We start from the raw sequence: 21145 nt of genomic DNA, 5'->3' as shown, positions 1-21145 counted from the left end.
ACTTTCATTCTCCTAATGTTTATATTTCTCTCTCTCTCTCTCTCTCTCTCTCTCTCTCTCTCTCTCTCTCTCTCTCTCTCTCTCTCTCTCTCTCTCTCTCTCTCTCTCTCTCTCTCTCTCTCTCTCAAGTACTTACTCTCCCATCAGTGCCCATGCCCTATTGATGAGGGTGAGGTAGATGCTGGTAACGATGGAATCAAAATATGCTGGGATGAGATAGCGAGGCACATCCCTCAAGTAACCAAACACCTCCTGTAAATTGGAAGAAATGGCAAATAAGATATGTATTTAATTGAAACTAAAGCTCAGTTTTCATGGAATCATAGTAATACTCAGTTCCCTAACTGTTCTGTGATTAAGATTGTTCCAAATGTGCCTTCTTATACTATGTAGCAAGAAGTACTGAGGACAACTTGTAAGAAGTAATTTTTCATTAGATGGATTTTCTACTAGGTTATGTTATTATAACTTGCATAAAAGTCCTCCAATAGCAGTCCCCACATGTTACATGAACTTCCTACCTCCAACCAGCCTGCCAGCCGTTGAGTTGATGGCTCAAACTTAAGGCGACCTACAATGTAGTCTGGCAGCCAGTCACCATCACGCAGATTCCCACACAGAGGATGCCCAAGGTCATTGACCACACGAATCTCACTAAGCACAGACACAACACCTGCAAGATTATAATTTTTAATATTCAAATCATGTGCTGCTGGGCCTTGTTCTTGTATAAGGTCAGGAAGTTGGGGAGAGAGAGAGAGAGAGAGAGAGAGAGAGAGAGAGAGAGAGAGAGAGAGAGAGAGAGAGAGAGAGAGAGAGAGAGAGAGAGAGAGAGAGAGAGAGAGAGAGAGAGAGAGAGAGAGAGAGCTATGATGGGTTTCAATATAGTCAAGGGAAGTGGGTGCATGTGTGTATGCATGCCACATATATGCTATTTCATTTGGAATAATGTGAATGACAGTAATCATTTGAGATATAAAAAAAATGTTGTACCTATATAATTATTTTATTACCTTGCAGGCCACAATAGAGCAGTGGCCCATAGTTAGGGATGTTGTAGGCACCCCATCCCCGACCTTCATCCTTCTCCTCATCATCACAGCGGTACAGGATACGGTTTAGATCAACCAGACTGAGGCCATTCACTATGTCAGTCAACACTGGGTTGTGTGTGGTGACTTCAGAAATCCTCGACTGAAAACAAAATGTAGTTTTCGTATTACATTTCTCCAATTTTGAGAAAACTCATTTCCCTCCGAGTATTTGATTTGATACGAGGTTATCTTATTATTTCTAAAAATTACATGAATCTGAATGTATTCTATAAAAATTTTCATGTTACAATATAAAATATAAGTTTTTAAGTAGGATATATATATATATATATATATATATATATATATATATATATATATATATATATATATATATATATATATATATATATATATATATATATATATATATATATATATATATATATATATATATATATATACACACACACACACACACACACACACACACACACACACACACACTGTACATAATAATCTTATTCAGTAACTTACAATTACATCCTGGAGAAGCATGAAAAATTTGAATTTATAAGAATTTTCTGTAGTACATATATCAAATCATTGATCATTATTTTAACACTTTAGCTTTCAGTTCTAAATGCACACCATGAACAGTGATCAAATAAAGTCATCTGCATTATCAAGACACACTCTTTCAATCATAATGTACATTACCTTATAACCAAACTCTGACAGAGTTCCACGAATCTTATTGACAGCAGACTGAGCACGAGGCAGAAGACTTAATCTAAAGAGGAGAAAATATTCAAGTCAAGAGATCATGAATTTAAGAAAAACCTTCAAGTTAAATTGGTAACAAAATCATCTGTAAAATATGTTGATGCTTAATCCTTTGACTGCTAAAGCATATGACCCTCCTTTTGAACAACTGGCTCATACCACAAATAAAAAATTATAAGCACAAAGATGATTTTAATTACTCTATCACTCCTTTGCCATCATTTATCAACTTGCACTAAACTATCTTACTAAGTTTGGGGAGAAAGCAATGATACTCAAAGGGTTAATGTAACAATACATACTTAACATTTGTCGTACCTGAAAGCTATTACACTGCCAGGAGTAAATTTGGAGGTGTATTCACAGACTGTCATGTCTGAGTCACTACTGGATGTAACTTGCACAAAGGTGGATTGTGCAGGAGTCAAGTGTTCCTTCACTTCCACATTGAAATTTTCTAATCCATTGATAAATTCCAAATCGGGCACAAAAACTCCTGGGATCTTCTTGTCTGCATCTCTGAAAGTTTTGCATAAAAGATAGTAAATATATAACTGACAACCATAACACTCTTTAGTACACAACTGTCAACTGTGAAGTGGAAAACCTTGTAAGAAGAGGGGATTGCTATTAATAAACCTTATTCCATCATAACATACTTTCTTCTTTCCAACAGATTTTAGTTGAAATACATAGTTTGTTTACTCACTCTTCCTTTGTTCCTTTCACTTGCATTTCAAAGATAATTTCCTCCAGTCGTCCTTGCACCTTCAAGGGACGTATATTTGTGGCCTTGATCTGTGCCGGGGGCCTGAAGGAAGTGTAAGCAACAAGTACCACACTCTGGTGGCTCACAGGGTTGTGACGTGTTACTGTCACCACATGTTCTGTCACTTGGTCCACAAACACCTAAAAGTGGAAAGCGGTCATTAAGTCATTGTCAGTCATTATAATTAGAATACATTTTTACCATAAATGCTAGTTTATGAAAAGTATATCACAAGAAAATTTTTCTTTCAACACAAGATATTGGAATTAATTACCTACATAGTTCATGTTTTACACACCTGATTGAAACCACTTGCGCCTAGCTCAAAATGAAGCTTATTCAGCAGATTTTTGCACTCGATTATTCCAGACTTCTTGTTGACTTCTCCACGTTGAGTGCTGCTCTCACTCCAGGCTGCATACACCCGCTGCTCATCCACCACGTGGATCTGAAACAAAAGTAACAACAACAAAGCTAAGCAAATACATCTCAAATATTTCATATTGCAATTTTCTTTGCAAGTTGCATTTTGAAATACAGATGGTAACTTTATACATATGTGATGGCCTTTCCTAATAAAATATGTGTGTAGATGAACAACTTTATGGATGTATACAACTTAATTCCAAATGTTCGTTTATTAGACACTGAATTCCTATTTATGTTAATTCATCACAAGTACTTTCACCTGCCAAATTCCTAATTATGTTAATTCATCACAAGTACTTTCACCTGCCAATGAAAACTTAGAGCTATCATGTATATGTGCACTTACATGATGAGGTACAAGTTCATCATAACCTCTATTTGAGCCAGTGGCACAGCAGGCCATACTGACAAGGGCTGTGGATGGCAGCATGTCCCAGGCAGTACGGACTTCAGCTGGACTCCTGTTGTCATGAGTAAGGTCAAGGAACATGGCATGAGCAATTGAAGGGACAAGTGGTCGCACAGGAGGCAACAGGAAGGCTCCCACAGGCTCACCACCATAGCGGTACACCAGTCGACCTTCCTCATGAGAGTCAGGGGCCGACATGGCCTCTGAGGAAAAGAAAATACATGAAGCAACATCCTACACAGGATAAAGTTCTAAGCATATTGCACTTTTTTATGCTTTGCAATAGTAGTTACTGCCTAATGAAAAAGAAGTGCATACTGAGAGAGGAAAGACTTCAGTAAATGTGAATACAATATTGTAACAATCAATACTGAGACAAAGTAAAGTATGGTAAGACAAAGACATCAGGTTGCCCACTGGGCATCATGCAAGTGCAATCAAGTAAACAAATCTGTAAATACACACACACACACACACACTTAAAGAATTAGCAATTTCATGATTCCACATGCTACACATGAACACTACATAGAGATTGCTGGTTGGATTTCATGGCTAGCAGGGCCTAGGTCACTTATTTCACGATTTAAAACAGCATTGCATAACAGTCAAAATTTTACGAAGCTTTCATGGCTCTCACCTCTGATGAGAGAATTGATCCCCAGCCGGTTAATGAATATGTTATCTGTCAGATCAGAGTTTGTGAAGAGTTCTGCAATCACATACAGGTCTGGTCTAACTTTTCTTGCAGCATCCAACATGTACTGAAATAAAAATTATTCTATAAACAAGAAAAAAACTTTAATATCTGGCATAAATAAAAACTTAGATGGAGTAATTAAATGTATGGTTGCTCAAAGGTAGAATGATCAGATCAGAAACATGAGAGCTGAAGATCCAATTCATTCTCATTATCATGTAATTTGTGCAAACTTGCAACATGAATTATTGGGAGACAGATTTCACTAACCTCAGCAACATGGATAGGTGTTGAGTGACAGTTGTCAAGACGGATGCCATGGAAGATGCGAGCAGTGTACTCACAGTAGCGTCTCATCAAGTCCCACAGGTATGGACTGTCCTTGGGTTCATTGCCGTACCTCAGCTTAACGCTGTCCCCCCAGGCAACCAATTCTCTCCTCAAGTATACATACGATTCTTCTCTAGCAAAGTTTTTTAGTGGATCATCCCCCATGACCCAGCCATTGTGGGCCATTAAGAAGGAAGCTTTCGGGCCAAACATCAGGGCCTCCTCTTCCTCCAGTGTAGTGTCTTTTCCATAATGAGTAAAGTACCTGCAGTAAAGAATTATGGTCTTGTTATATACAGTGAGACAATGCTAAAGCTAAATCTTTCAAACAATGAAAAGTAAACATAGTAAAAGTTCTTCATTATTATAACACAACACAAATTTATATACTCACGGAGGAACCAGTGGATTGTCTTTTGATACTGCAGCAATCTTTGGTCCATCAGGCTGAAGGCGCTGGTAGCTGAAAATGTAGTATAATATGCAGATAAGAAAACTTGTGGTCTGAATACAAAATACACATTACTTACAAAAAGTTTGCTGACTATATATGGGCTGTAGTTGGGATGAGGGTAATCAGAATGCTCATACATATCCTAAGACTGCCTGCTCAGATCTCACAACAGTGTTGCCTCAGGCTGTGAGTAATTAGTTTCAGAAGATCACTTTTAACCAGAAACATTTTCCCACAGAATATAATGGAAATTCTATTAATCTTCCATACTCCTAAAAATATTAATAAAAAATTAGTTAATACAAAATAAAAGTAACTTTCCAAACAAATAACAATGCTGAATGATAGACAAATCAATAAAGTGTATAAAGTGAACAACAGAGACGAATCAAGCAACCTTACATCCTTCTGAGCTTAACATGCATGTCATGATCATGTTTTTCTATGATCTCCTTAGTTTCTTTAGTAATTATGGCCTTTCTCTTATTGACATCATCCTTAGCAACTGGCTTCTTGGGCAATATTGTGATTTAAGTAAACTATGTAAAAACAAAAAACTTGCCATTTCTTTCCCTCTCATTATTCATCATGATGCTGCCCACCCAAACCACAGAATGAGACCCCAGAACAGTACTGAACAAGAGAAGACTATGGTTCTTGTATTGAAGTAGGCAATCATGACTTGTTATGGAGACTTGTTAGCATACAGGAAAAGAGAAACTGATAGCATACAAGAAAAGAAAAGACAATCACTTGTAGTTTAATTTCTAAAGCAAAGGATCTTCCAAGAAATGAGATTCTACATTGTAAATCTATTCCTGGTTATCCCAAAAATGAACAACAAAATATAGTTAGTATAAAGAGAGAGAACAAACTACCAGTACACAAAGCTGTTGATCCACAGCTGTGTCTCACCGGATAGTGCCTAGACAGCAACTAACAGCCTTGATGAGGTGTGCTTGAATCTCGCTGGCACGCTGCTCATTCAGGTGCTCCAGGTGGCGTCGGAACTCAGAGCAGCAGCGCACCACACGGTCAGCCTCATCACTGGCCTCTGGTCTGGAAAGTGTTGGCCAATCTTAGTTTTATTTCTTAATCAAAAACGGTCTGTTTTAATTCTCGTGCAGATTTGCTTACTCAGTGGGTAATAAAACTATACTGCCTTCTTTAAATTTGTTTTTCTTCTTTCAATGATGAACCCAATGAGTAAGCTGTCAGTTAACTTTGTATTATTCATTCTTCTTCCTAATGATCTGAAGATCTCTCCATACTATTGGCAATTATGCTTTAAACTAATTACTTTCATCACAATTTTTTAGACCTTTTTCGCAAATGAGCTAACAAAAACTAGACAGCCATATATTCATAGACTGGAAATGCTGTACATGAAAAGTGCACTTTTCCTTCCTTGCCATTGAATACTGCACTTAATCAGGTCTCTTTTACTCTTAATACTTCTAGGATTTTACTTAATAGGAGTCAGCCAGATTATAAGCACTAAAAATGTTGCTCACTAACATGTTTCTTCATATTTCAGTAAAACTAGTAGTACATTAAAACTAGTACAACTATGCATCTGCTTTCTAAAATTAACAAAATGAATGAATGAATGAGAATGCAGTTTCAATGGCTGTCAATCTTCAGATCAGTCTCATGTTCTGTCTTGACTGTGTACCTATCTTGTTAATAATGTACAATATATGAATGTCCTGCAGGTCTATGAATGTTTTACACAGCTATTGCCAACACTATTCCCAGTAGCAAAAAAATAAAAGCAATAAAATGTACAGCCAATGCCTGTGAGCTCTAAACATTGTACACTCCTATTCGTTTATAAGTCAGCATCAAAGAATTAATTAAAGCACTAAAAAAAAACAAAAAAAACATGTCAATATGTATAAATGTATCTGTCATTTCAACACAAAAAGTAAACCACAAGTTCCCAGGTTAATTCCACAACCACTTTGGAGGACACCGCACAGGAAAGAGTTATGGAACTAGTAGGAGTCAACCAACCAACCATCCACCCAACCAAAGGAGTGTGACACCTTCCTAAAAGCCACAGACCACCTCAAGCTAGTACCAAATTGGCAAAACTTACCCACTACCCTGGGGGATCTTCTCTTTCGACTCACTAGGAAAATACAAGAACAAATTACCAAAAAAATTAAAAGAACATAATAAAAAAAAAAGTTAAATAAGGAACAACCTTAGATAACATAACTGAAAGTAATACTGCAATATCTAAATATATCATACTTGTTGATAATAAGTAAACTCAGGAGCATCCTGAAAGTAAGTAATTTAGTATTATAATGATCTGCATGGACAGAAAAAAAATAAATAAATAAGAATAGATAAATGAATAAAAAACTTACTTGGGCAAGTTATAGAGTCTCACTGCAATATCCATATCTACTGTGCAAGTCTTCCTTCCATATTGGGGGTCTTGTTTGATCACTAATTTGTTCTTGGAAACTTCTTCAGCTGACGTCTTGATGGAGGGAACAGTGCAAGAGATCCTACGACGGAACTCTTCAACCATTTTCTCTATGTCAACTGTGTAGAACTCGTGAAGTTTTACTTGAGGTAAGAAATAGTTGTGTAGGGCATTCTTCACAGCCTGTACAAAAGGGATGAATTATGTTAGATATACTTAGGAAGCTTCTATATAAAATTGTATGCACTCATAATACATTCCTAATGCTTAGATAAGAGTGCACTCATACCTTTGCTTAAAATATAATGATTTTTTAAATACTTTATTTCTGGGAACAGAGGCAGGAGAAGGGATTCCAAATGTTATGTTTTCACACAACTTATAGTATGCAGTCGTTCCATTACTCCTTCAATTTTTTTTATATGTTGGAAAAACACCAGAGTACTTTTAATAGTAGTGCTTTCGTATATTTGATCTTTAGCAGACTATCATCCCTGTTTGATGGAGGCAACCAAACAGGAGGTCACACTGTGAATCATAACAGTAAATACATATTGTGTGGATGTCAAACCTTGAGTCATAACAGTATATACATGTGTGTTGGTTCTCAAATAGAGTGGTAGATGAGTGGAACAGACTCATGTTGTTAGTGCTAGGACATTAGGGAGCTTTAAGAGAAGATTAGACGGGTTTATGGATGGGGATGATAGGTGGAAATAGGTAGGTATATTTCATACAGGGACTGCCACATGTAAGCCTGGCATTAGGGAGCTTTAAGAGAAGATTAGACAGGTTTATGGATGGGGATGATAGGTGGAAATAGGTAGGTATATTTCATACAGGGACTGCCACGTGTAAGCCTGGTGGCTTCTTGCAACTTCTCTTATTTCTTATGTTCTTATGTGTGTGTGTGTGTACTCGAGAGACTGAAAAGCATGGAATTCAAAGGCCTGAGGGCCTGGATAGTATTGATAATAAATTATTTCAGTGTGACAATGATGGAACTGCACAAAATATTCAAAGATGCATTGCCATGTGTAATGAAGGAGGGCAATGTCTGCAGGATAAAACAGCCACTGAAAAGAATAATAAGATTGAAGAATATTGTATCACTGAACAACAAACCTGGAATCATAAATGAACAAAGCTACTGGACACTGTACACCTTGGCCATCTGGCAATGGGTAAACAAGATCAACACGTGCAAGTTTGTAAGATTCTTTTCAAATGATGACATTACCTCAATATGTTTCTCTTCCTTAATGGCTACTGGTATTCCTCGGTCCTTCCATTTCCCATCCATTACTTCTAATGTCATGTGGTGCAGAACTCTGTCTAGCAAATATGCAGGACGAAGATGGGGAGAGTTGTTACAATTGTATGTTGATTCTGGATGTTCTTGCAGCCATGGAGTCTCATTAGCAGTGTGGTTCAGCACAATGTCAGTCAAGGACAACATCTGGGAAAGTTGTTGTCTGTGGTAGCTTAATACTGTGAGGGAATTTTCAAACTCTATTCTGCAACCTTTATCTAATCTTAAAATAGTATTTCGTAAGACTTTGACATGTCTGAAGAAAATGGTTGTATGATTTTTATATGATCAAAATACTTTTCCAAACAAGACTTGGGGACTTCATAAAAGACTGGTACCAAATAATACCTCCTTACCTTCCATTCTTGTTTCATTTTCTTTATCAGCACTTCAACATCATCAAAAGTGAATTCATTGTCAGGAATCTGGAACTCAATGTTGAGTTTATGCTGATCCTTCAGGGAGTAACTTGAGTTAGAGTCTCCTAGTTCCTGAAAAAATAAAGAATAAAAATAAAAATAAATAAAATAAATAAATAAATAAATAAATAAATAATAATAATAATAATAATAATAATAATAATAATAATAATAATAATAACAAAGAAAAATATAAAACAGTATTACTGGAAAGGAATAAGCCCTCTTCAAAATGACACAACTACCCTAAGGATCATTTGAATACAAGTGACTAGCAAACTTTGTGCCCTGTGTGATCCATCAGAGACACAAACAGTACCTGAATTGGTGTGAAGTGTATCATGTTGTAACCACTTTCATGAGCCACTTGCAATCGCTGTTCCCAGTCTGGCAGGGGACCAAGATTCTTAGAGAGGACAGTCTGGCACTGAACACAGTCTTGCTGGAGGACTTCATTTGTGCCAACAATTAGTGTTGGATCCACCAAGAAGAATCCTGAACCTTGGGCTTTGTCTTTATTTTCACTGAAAAAAAATAAATAAATAAAATAAATAAATAAATAAATAAATAAATGAAGAGATCTTTGCTACACTTTTGTCTTACTGTAAATTGCAACACTTAACAGTGATATCCTCAGAGGCCTAATGATTTTGTTTCTGGTGAGGAGGAAAAGTAAATTCGTAACATGATATGGCAATACAGCAGCAAAAACTAAATGTATGGTCATATTATACAAACAATTATATACAATTCACCTTTTTAAAACACAAACTGAGAGGATAAAGAATGAAGAATTTTAAAAAGAAAGGATATCAGTGAAATTTTGGGATGTCACTGTAAAGGAAGATCACTTGGAAGAAGGGATGAGTATCAGGTAAAGAAGTACACAAGTGAAAGCAGTACGAGTAGAAATGCAGAACTCTACAAACAGTGTTCTGATGAAGAGGGGAGTCTTTTCTGCTTTGGCCACAGCTTTGGGGTACATTTCCATTAGCAGCAATGCGTCAATATATAGTACAGGGTGGACCAAAGGTCACAATACATAGGAAAAATAATATATGTATTTTTTTTTCTTTTTTTTTTTGTTAGTGGAAATCTTAATGGCAAAAATCATCTTAATGTGCTGCAAAAAGACATTTTCACATCTCTGCTAAACGAGGTCATTAACTTCCCAGTTTACTTCCAGCATGATGAAAAATCATTTAAAGGACCGCATCACCAACATCATTGCACATATATATACAGATGCGCTAATGCGTGTTCATGAAGAGCAGAAGAAACGTATTTCAACATGCTTTCAAAATAATGGCAACTATAAAGAGCATGTTATATTAATATTTTTTTCTTGTAAGAACAGTTTTTTTCCCAGGTATTGTGACTTTTGGTCCACCCTATACACACACAAGTATGTATCTAGATGCAGAAACTGCAACTATGGGAATGAAGTCTTCAGTATGTACTTAGGAAATACGTTAGGCTTAAGTTACACTAAAATACATTCATGAAGAGGATTAAACAAAAGAAAAGTTTACTCATGCAATGGCTAATAAAAATGTTTCATCATGAAATGCAAGACACACTGACCTGTCATCATAGGTGAAATAGTAGTGGAAGGACCCAGCCATAACGAGAGTCACCTCCACATAGAGAGCGGTGTCATCACCCTTGTTGTGGGAGTCACTCTTCCACTGCAGGTGGCGGTACTTGGTGCGTGTGAAGCCGTCCTCGGGCCTCTCAGGGTGGTTGGTGAACACACTCACCTGCCGCCCAAGTAGTGTGGGGCCTGGACGCAGCTGGAGAATCCAACCTGAGGGAATTAAGTGCAAAAGATTTAGATTTCACCATTTCCCATTATTTTAATTAATTAATTAATTATCTTTTTTGCATAAAATATACATCTTTGTTTTTTCAGCTGCCCTCACTATCCTGGATCCTTGCCATCCATGTGACTGTATTCCTTTCTGTGCTGCTTGGGACAAAAGAGTGCACATCCTCCTCTTCCTTTTGCCTTTAATTTGCTGACTACTGGAGAGGAATAGCGAAGAACATGAATGTAGGAGTTGAGGCGGTTTGGCCTATGATGTAATGGTTAACTGGAAATTACTATTATACAAGATGTACTGGCATACTTGCACATACTTAAGTCCTGCTAAGATGGAGAAACCGAAAAGAATGAAACTAATCAATGTTGTGAATGTGATTATGTCTGGTGTCTCACGATAGGAAAGACAAGTGCTGGCTTTTTTAAATACTTCTGAATAATGAATAGCGTCTACAATAACGGACATACCTTTCTGCAGACGGAAGAGTGTTGAATCTAGGTGGTCTTTATGGTTCAAGGTGAGGACTCTGACTTGTGCCTGTTGGTGCGAGGGTCCTTCACCCTGGGCGGCCGCAACTGTGCTGCTCACCTGCAATATGCGGTATCCTAGTCAGGAGCATGTACTCGGCAAGCAATAATTCCCCAAAAAATATTTCATTACTACTTGGCACCTCGATTTACAACTTCGTGCAATTTACTTTCTTCCCTCACCTGGTTCCGCGATTTACGAGTTGACAATGGACTATTAATATTAAACACAGTAAGAGACAGGTGTCAAATACTGTAGCGACGGCGGCAATGAAACCCGATACGGTTTCGAATGATAATGAACAGGAACTAGTTGACAGAAACTGAAGGTGAACCTTCCATAACATTTTCGGAAAATTTAAGGAAAATAAAAAGTAACCAGAGAAATGGACGTATCTCAGTCTTCAGTAATCAACTGTTTGGCATTTTTTTAATACCGTCTCAGTGCGCATATGCCAAACATTACTGCTATCTTACGTGCAGTTTTGATTATAGAATTATTTAATGGCACGCAGAAAAACTTTTTTAACGTTTTAATAGTTCTACGTTCATATTGATGTTCAGTCATAATAGCTAACTGTACCTCTAACTGAAATATGTAATATGAAGACGTAAATCAATGATCTATATATCCAACTACTGACAGCGGATGCTGTTACACACACACACACACACACGCTCTGATGGAGGTGGTAAGAAGCAGACATCGAAATGTTTCTCCCGACACGATCCCTTATAAAAGAGGCTTAACTAAGAACACACCAACCTAACATGTAGTACCTAAAGAAAGATTTGTAAATACGGCAATGATAATCTTTATTCATCATGACCTTAGGAATGTGTTCATTTCCATACAGCTTCCTGATGTTACAGCCACAAAAAAAAAAAAAAAATAAAATAAATAAATAAATAAATAAATAAAAAAAATAACGCTGGCAAACACAATCTGTCCGTGTTCTCAGAGTAACTTACCTTGGTTGTGGGGGTTGGTGCAGCGGCGGTGGGAGCGGGGGCGCGGACCTGCTGGGTCTGGGGCTCCTGGGTCACCACGCCGTCGTCGTGGACGCCCATCTTGAAGAAGTTGGTCAACTTCCTGTGGAGATCAGCAGAGTATGAAAATACTGATGAGAGCTGCTGCCTATGTATCAGCTGGGGTGGTGCTACTTGTGAAAATTGTGCGAACTTGTGAAAATTTTCCCCTTCTTGGCATCATCGAACATGATTTATAATGACAATAATATATCTAGGCTATTAAGAGCAATATTGGACATGTTATTTTAGGGGAATCCAAGAGAATGAGGCCCAACCTGTGAATGTGCATAGCAATCTTTAATTGTTTTCTCGTTCCCTGATCATGATTTGTTTTTTGCTGCAACGTGACCGCTCCTGCCGTTACGTTATACACCACTGCCAAGTGCACCACTCATACAATCTGTTCTGTACTGCTTGGATCCACCCCCGATCAATGAATATTCAATGAATATCAAAACCTTGTACTGGAACACTCGAAATCAAGGAAATGCAAATTCACTCCATGCATATATATAACCTTGCAAATCAAAAGTTTAAGCGAACACTTATGTTTGTAAGGGTTCTCAAAATAACAGATAGTTAGTGTTGGTTAATAGAGCCACCGGGGGCATCCGATTCAAGGCACAAACGGCTTGGTGTGGCGTCTTGCTAGCCACGGGAATGTTAATGATAGACAGGAAAAAAAAAAAAAAAAGCCTCGTAAACACTGGACAAGGTCGTGACAAAGCAAAATCAGGACGTTAGTGGTCCGTTAGTGATCGCTGCCCCAGGTGGGAGCTCGCGGCGTCAGGTCGTCGCCCAAGACCGACTGATAAGATGCACAGACAGCAACACCTCCACGAGCTGAGCACCTGGGAGAGGCTTCCTCCGCCTCTTGCTGCCGCGGAGACTGAGAGGCCTCCACGGGTCTGTTGACCTCCCTGTCATGCCCCTGCCGCAACCCGCTTGCTGCTGCTGCTGGTGCTGCTGCTCTGGGAGACACCTGGGACTGAGGTGCTGCAGGCTTAGGTGCGGCAGGCTCAGCTGGTACTTTGATGATTTCTTTTGACGCTTTGGGTGCGGCAGGTGCTTCCTGAGATGCCTTTGGTTTTTCTTGAAGTGTTTTAGGCCCTGGCGCTTCCTGGGGTGCCTTAACTGCTGCTGCTTCCTGAGGTGTTTTAGGTGTTTCCTTAGAGGGTAGAGTTGCTTGAGGTACCTTAGGTGCTGACGCTTCCTTGGCTGCCTTTGGTGCTAGTTCCTCCTTTGGTGCCTTGGGTGCCACAGGTGCTTTAGCTGCTGGAGCTTCCTTTAGTAATTCCTGAGGCGCCTTAGGAGCAGGCGTTTCCTTGGGTGCCTTAGGAGCAGGCACTGCCTTAGATGCCTTAGGAGCAGGTGTTTCCTTGGGTGCCTTTGGTGCTGATTCCTCCTTGGGTGCTTTAGGTGTCTCCACAGATGATTTAGGTGCTGGAGCTTCCTTTGGTGTCTTTGGTACTTCCTGAGATGCCTTAGAAACTGGTAATTCCTTGGGTACCTTTGACTCTTCCTGAGGTGTTTTAGGCAGTGGTACTTGCTGCAGTGTCCTTGGTGCTTCCTGAGGTGCTTTCTTCGTGGGTGCACTAGGTGCCATAGGTTCTGGTGTTTCCTTGAGTGCAGAGGGATTCTGTGTAACCTTCGGAGCCTTTGGTGCTGGGGCCTTGGGTGTTGTTCGGGGCACGGCGGGTTCAGGTTCCCCTGATGGGGCCGCCGCAGCTTTGGGCTGCGGCGGTTCTGGCGCTACCTTATTTTTTCTTGGAGCTGGAACCGGCGCCACATTGGGGGCTGAGGAGGCCTGTTCTTTTCCTGGCTTTGGCTCTGGAGGCTGTGGTGCAGATTTCTTAACAGAAGATGCTGCTGGTGCTGGTGTTGCTACTGCTGGTGGTGGTGCTGGTGCCGGTGCTGCTGCTGCTGCTAAGGTTGGACCTGATGTCCCCTCATCAATTGGAGCTGCTGGGGCAGGGGCCTTCTTCACCTTCTTCTTTTTGATGACTTTGCCCTTCGCCGGTGCCTCACTCATCGCGGCGGTGAGGCTGTGCGAGGAGTGCTATTAATGTTGCTACCTTCCGCAGATCACAGTTTACGATCTAAATTCGAACTAGCTCTTCCTTTATTAGCTTTACCACAATGATAACCACGCAATATTTCCACATCAATCTCTTGCTGCTAAGTCTGCCTCTACCGAAACCTCTTATATCCTGCTGCCCGCGGGACTCCACGTGCTGGGAGGGTCCGGCGGAAAGCGACTTAATCCTTGTTATGCCTACGCACCTAAAGGAACCCAACTCCCGTATCTCACACAGTTCCTCCCACTAATGGATCGCGTGTGACCCTCTCACGAGTTTCACTTCTTTAACAGTGACCAACTCGTTCTGACGATAACTTTATTAGCTAAAGCTGGCAAACTGACGATAGCCTCCACGTGCTCACCTTTGCCTCTCATACCCAGTTTGTTATATCTTTTCCCTCTGTCCTCTGTCTTCCCATATGCTTTACGCCGCAGTGTTATCCTCCCAACCTAACAATGAAAATACAAAAATGAATAGAAAAAAACTATTTCCCTCGAAAGTAACCACTTCTTTCAGTCTCAAGAAAACAAAGCGGGTAGGAATTCAATGCATACGCTTTTGTCTGTTTGCCTATCTAAGAAAATGTATAAATGAATAGTTCGTTATTTTAAGACAGCTTTCGTCCACTTTTAACTATCGAATCTATGTCCTGCATTATGCAAGCAGTATTGTGGAGCACGGAGTAACTAGAGGGGCTTGGAGTGATGGCATGTGATGTGAAGGGAGTTTTTGAGGAAGACAAAGATGCTGTGACACGTGTGGTGAGGCGCGCGTGGTGTGGCACGTATGATGCAGCGAGAATAGTGTGACAAGAGTTGTCTATGTGAGGGACGCGTGTATCACGAGTTAGTGTGACGGTGTTGTAGTTGTAGCAATGGCAAGTGTGCGAGTGTAGTGTGACGAGGGCTTCGTGTATGAGCAAGGATGTGTGCATCAAGAGGGAGTGAGCTGGGTTAGTGTGACGGCCTTGTTGATGAAGTGGTGTGGCAATTGAAGATACAACAGGAAAATGGGAGGGAGGCGCAGGTCTGTGATACGCGCACACAGGCACTACTATGGGCGGGAGAATGATCGTCTTCGATCAGTTTGCGGGCGAGGTGGACGGCCGCCTCTCCTCTCCTAAATAGCCGAGGAATTCAAGAAACCGCCACCGAATCACAGCGGGAAGGGATGAACAGGAAGGATGGTCATCTTTTGAGCGACTCTCTGAAGATGCACAACAGGTTGTGTGGACCAAAGCTGGGAAAGGTCAAGGGCGAGGCCTTCACCTTAACGAACCAACGGTGGCCACCAGCAACTAGCCTGCCTGCAGTCTTACCTGTGCCATTCTCTCCCCCCCCTTCCACACACACACACACACACACACACACACACACACACACACACACACATATGCAAGCACTCAAATTGTCGAAACATTTTGTTTTACAATGATTCGGCGGTGCCCAGCTCAAGACACAGCACCAGTATTCAATACCGCATGGAATCTGATACTCGGAGTAACGAGTTGAACTGCTTGAGACATGAGCAAGAAAATAATTAAACTTTTTCTTTACACTCTTTTTAGCCCTCGAATAGCACGTTTTAACACAGAAGAAAAAAGAAGTTTGTGATAGCATAATGGTCATGCCTTAACCTCTTTTGGCACAAAGTTTTAACATTAACAGATGGCTAGTGCCCTGAACAGCGCTTGTGTTTGAACTGTCGCTTGGGGACACGAGATCAATGAACACACTTACATACTTTGCTTTTACCCTTACCTGTGATGGGTAAACACCAAGCTAAGGCACTAATAGTTATTAAGGATCAAATTATGACGCATACACTCCTGTTAGAAATAGGGACTCAACACGCGATAGTTGTGCTTGTCGCCACCCACCTCAAGACGGCCGCCAGCCAGCTCCATAAGACAAGCAGGAAGTTCATGGCGTCTATTGCCATTTATATAAACAGCACCACGCGACAGCACCACCACCTCCCAGCACCAGCCCAGTGCCACGCTCACCTCGCTCAACTGCCTGATAGAGACTGCCCCGGCGCCAGAGAAGAGCGATCACGACCCTTGCTGCTGAACCAGTTGGAAGCGACTCGGAAAACATGTAAACTTTCGTTCAGATCAGAAGCTACCAGTTAAACCTTATTCATTTCAAGTGCATTTGCTACGATATCGATTTAGTACACAGGCTACGAGATACTAACGATATAGACTGCCATACTTCCATAGAGTCAGTGACGGTATGGATGTGGATGAGTGGGAGATTGCGCGCGGCGACCACTGATGCCCGAGACTGGACGATGCTAAGTGAACCAGCCGGCGCGCGGGGCAGAGGCAAGGCCGGGTTGCCGGGTGCGGACGACGCTCAAAGTCACCTTAGGCCCCTTCTGTAGTGAGGGATGGTTGTTGACCCTCTGTGGCCCTCCACTACCGCAGCACTGTATCCTACACATGGTATCTATGAGATGAACTTCATGCGTGACGCAATAAAAACATCCCGCCTCCGTGGTGGCAATCAGAGGCATTACGAGAACTACCCCTAACTGCTGGTTCTTTTCATTCATTCATTGAGGGGAAATATCCTAAGAGTATGGTGGAGACAAAGGAGAAAATAATAGTTATCAGTTTAATATAAAACATCTGGACGGGTGATGAGGCATGTCTCGTGCCATTTACGGAATCATGTGTGAGGTGCAGGACACCACGCCCAAGCACCGCCAGTCAGCTTGTTTCCTGCTGGCAGCCTCGTCACCCAGAGGGATGCTACGACCACAGCTGAGACAAACTGTAACACAATTGTAATCCACATATTGAATGATTCAGTATTCTTTCATATAAAGTAAACAACTGAGTTCTTCCAGCTGACAGACTCATTTCATCGCCTTCTTAATGCTGCTTTGCGTCTCAAAACGATCGCCGCGGCGGCATTACACCTGCCGGGGCGGAGTGAGGCGGTGTCCTGCCGCGAGGCAACCCCTTCCCCCATCATGGATGCTCTGTGGATCAATACAGTCACGGTTTCTTGAAATAAAAATAATTTTACGCTAGAACTGGCCTGACCCTGAGGCGTCTGCGATCACGTGAGAATGGCAGCCTACCCCCCTTGCCCGGAACTCACGGCAGGGCACGACTCCCAGGGCCGCACCAACTCAGCAGTGAGGCTGCTGAATGTTCCCGCCTTGATTAGGTATCACAATCCAGTAGCGTTCCGTGCTCCTTAGACACGTACGCACTAACGAAGAAAAAAAATGTATATGTATCATGAATTTGATCAGAGAAGCCAACCACAACAGCATGGCGAGGCATTACGAATCGCCAACACGCACCAGTGAAGACTACGATTTGGAGACAAAACCGACCAAAAGCACACGCTCATGCTTCCTACCTTAGCACAGCTACCTAGGACTTAACACACGTACTAAACTTGCACAATACTACTACTACTACTACTACTACTAATAATAATAATAATAATAATAATAATAACAATAATAAATGATAATGAATGAATAATTAAAAAGATCTTCAAACAGATATGATGATGATGATGATGATGATGATAATAATAATAATAATAATAATAGTAATTTTTCCAGCAATATACAAGGCGCGTCTTCAGTACGTTCTGACTCGCACGTGCTATCGAGCAGCGGCCAGGAGCGAGGGCGGCAGGGTACGGGAGATAAGTGTCCCACACCAGCCCCAGGGAGGGAAGAAGGTGGCTGGTTCTTCCACACCTCGTCAGGCTTAACGAAGTTTACCACCACTCCCACCTTTCCCTTATCTGGTCACAAGTATTGCAAGTTTATCACGACAATAGTTATGCAATGTACCTCGCTTATTACTGTTACTACTACTACTACTACTACTACTACTACTGGAAATAAAAATACCAACAATAATAATAATGGAAATAAAAATAATAATAATGCATGAAGCACCATTCCAGGGGTTCCAGGGCTTCCTCTAACTGACGTTAATCCAACCAGTACAGCTTGGGAGGAGACAGAAGGAAGGAAGGAAGGAAGGAAGGAAGGAAGGAAGGAAGGACGGAGGAACGGAGGCAAATAAAGATGAGGCCAAAAAAAGGTGCGAGTCATGATAAGAGGGACAGACGGCGACGGGAGGACGATGACAGCACCGACGAAAACCTACTCCAATTTCTCATGTTATAAACTCTAAGGGTTTATCTTTGGCAGAAGTAATGGACGAAATGCTTGTAGTCATGATAAGCGTCGCCCACAGTTGAGAAAACACTAAACTAAGTGAAAAATCATGTCATTTGCTCTCGTTTTTTTTTTTCATCGTGTGTGGAGGAAGGAAGATGAAAACCTGGTTACAGATAGATAAGAGAAGGGCTACTGCTCAGCTTTATCAGAGAGAGAGAGAGAGAGAGAGAGAGAGAGAGAGAGAGAGATAGTAGTGACATGCGTTTATATATAAACATCAGTGACGTAGTGTCGAGATAGATGAGTGTAGTGGCGTGGAGTGACAGTGAAAACAATAACGATGTGGAGGAGACGGAGACGAGACAGAGAAGACAAGGAAATGGCCTGAAATAATCCGAAGAAAGAAAATAAACCGCTTAACCTTTGTTTTCGCAGGAGGCGCTGAAAGAGATACACGGAGTAGCTTCCTAGAATTTGAGGGCGTGTTTCGTGAAGCACCTCGGTCAATGCAAACCTTATAAGGACGCCTTGCAAAAACTGTCTTCCACGTAATGTGTTCGTAAAATCAAGATGAACAAGAGGAAGAAGAGAACAATGAAGATGAAGAAGATTAAGAGAAAAATCCATAAAACCAAGATGATTGCGTCGCATGCAGTATCACTTAAGAAAAATAAAGCACGAAGAGGGAATAAGAAAGCGATACGTAGATTCAGATGAGCAAGATGAAATGAGGAAGAGGAGGAGGAAAAGGAGGAAGAGACAATATAAGCCAGACAGGATAGCACTGCACGTGATATCACTAAAAAAAGACAATAAAGAAAACACAATAAGAGATAGGTGGTGGAAAAATGTGGATTAGAGCCAACATGGACACTATAACCCGTGCGAGCACACACACACACACACACACACCTTCCTTCCACCACACTCCGTCACCTCACCTGATCTCCACTACCTTTCACTTCCCGCCTGGTACTTCTCAACTTCACTAAGACACAGAAGACACTAAATCCTGCTCCACGACTTTGGTAAAAAACGACGTGCGGAAGGAAGCGAAGACGCGAAGAGTGGGAAGAATGGGTTAGGAGTGCGTGAGGTCTTATCGGACACTACCACTGGTCTACACGTCCACTTAGGTAATATTCTGGAGCGAAGGGGAAGTGACCTCACCTGACCTGACTCCTGAGCAGGAATGGGTCGAGGGAGGAGCGAGGAGGAGTGAGCTGGGGCGGGTTGACATCTTACACCTTCACACCGCCCGCCCTTCTACCCGCCCTTCGTCACGGCGTCTCGTCACCCTCCGCTTTGCTCGCCCTCCCTCCCCCAACAACAACACACACACACACACACACACACACACACACACACACACACACACACACACACACACACACACACACAGACAAAAAAAAAAAAAAAATAAATAAATAAATAAATAAACAAATAAAAAAAACAATATATATATATATATATATATATATATATATATATATATATATATATATATATATATATATATATATATATATATATATATATATATATATTGACTTTATTTCTCTCTCTCTCTCTCTCTCTCTCTCTCTCTCTCTCTCTCTCTCTCTCTCTCTCTCTCTTTCTCTCTCTGTGTGTGTGTGTGTGTGTGTGTGTGTGTGTGTGTGTGTGTGACGCACGCGCGAGCTACTAATTGGATAAATCAGTAATTCACTTAATGTTGATCACGTCACTCTGGAATTCAGGCAAACTGTTTTTTTTTTTTTTCAGTAATTCTTACCATTACTTTTTAGGCCTAACAAATCATTCAGCTTTACTAATAACTCAGCAGTGCACGCACGCCTTCGTTATGAAACAAGCCGTCAGTGTAACCAAAACGTTTCTCTGGATATTTGAAGACAGTGCAGAGTTTCGAAAAATAGTAATAGACTGTTCATGTGGCTGCTGTGGTCGGTACACTCGCGCTCCACTAAGAAATTATTGGTTGATGTAGCAAGTTCGTATGAGGTGATGGTTGCTATACCAACGGGAATCTTTCCTTTAAAATAAATGTATATTTTTACTTTACTTTATCAATCTATTTTCATTATATTTTTTTATGAAAAAGGGCTCAGGCCATCGTAAAAAAAAAAAAATAGGTGCCAGTAATAAAAATGTACTGATACGTACTAAACGTATATACAATATGTATGTAGGACGTACGTATGTGTGTATGAATAAAAGTATGCCTGTATTTCTATTTGTCTGAGGTGGAAGTGCAGCAAGGTGTGGGTGATATACGAGTCAAGGCGCTAACACCACGCTTGCCCTTCTCTTTACGTGCACTATAATCATCTTACAAATGTGGCGGTGCAAACAACAATGAGAAAATTTAAGATTCTAATATAAGATGATGAGGACTGAAATATAAACAATACAAAAGAGCGGTGGGTGACAGACAGT

General features: G+C 40.8%; 1 protein-coding gene across 13 annotated transcripts in view; it reads right to left on the bottom strand.

Moving 5' to 3' along the window:
• Positions 1-21145, bottom strand: part of LOC135115054 (glycogen debranching enzyme-like) — an 80562-nt gene that overhangs the window by 8156 nt on the left and 51261 nt on the right. For 4 of the 13 annotated variants that reach the window (XM_064031524.1, XM_064031523.1, XM_064031525.1 and 1 more), the window contains exons 2-21: positions 12405-12525; positions 11373-11493; positions 10667-10889; positions 9402-9606; positions 9020-9154; positions 8592-8810; positions 7290-7534; positions 7013-7045; positions 5827-5970; positions 4852-4920; positions 4398-4722; positions 4068-4191; positions 3365-3630; positions 2888-3037; positions 2530-2729; positions 2139-2339; positions 1755-1827; positions 1014-1194; positions 522-673; positions 137-252 (exon numbers count right to left, since the gene is read on the bottom strand). In XM_064031524.1, coding sequence (XP_063887594.1) covers positions 137-252; positions 522-673; positions 1014-1194; positions 1755-1827; positions 2139-2339; positions 2530-2729; positions 2888-3037; positions 3365-3630; positions 4068-4191; positions 4398-4722; positions 4852-4920; positions 5827-5970; positions 7013-7045; positions 7290-7534; positions 8592-8810; positions 9020-9154; positions 9402-9606; positions 10667-10889; positions 11373-11493; positions 12405-12503 — 3281 coding nt within the window. In that variant the 5' untranslated portion in view covers positions 12504-12525. Of the gene's footprint in view, positions 1-136; positions 253-521; positions 674-1013; positions 1195-1754; positions 1828-2138; positions 2340-2529; positions 2730-2887; positions 3038-3364; positions 3631-4067; positions 4192-4397; positions 4723-4851; positions 4921-5826; positions 5971-7012; positions 7046-7289; positions 7535-8591; positions 8811-9019; positions 9155-9401; positions 9607-10666; positions 10890-11372; positions 11494-12404; positions 12526-13315; positions 14510-16424; positions 16585-16744; positions 16895-19650; positions 19809-21145 lie in introns of those variants that run through there. The other 9 variants (XM_064031517.1, XM_064031518.1, XM_064031515.1 and 6 more) reach the window with 7 other exon arrangements.

Source organism: Scylla paramamosain, chromosome 28 (assembly GCF_035594125.1).
Source record: "Scylla paramamosain isolate STU-SP2022 chromosome 28, ASM3559412v1, whole genome shotgun sequence".
NCBI classification, from domain to species: Eukaryota; Metazoa; Arthropoda; class Malacostraca; order Decapoda; family Portunidae; genus Scylla; species Scylla paramamosain.
Note: the sequence above shows the minus strand (reverse complement) of the source record. Positions and strands in the feature narration are given on the sequence as shown.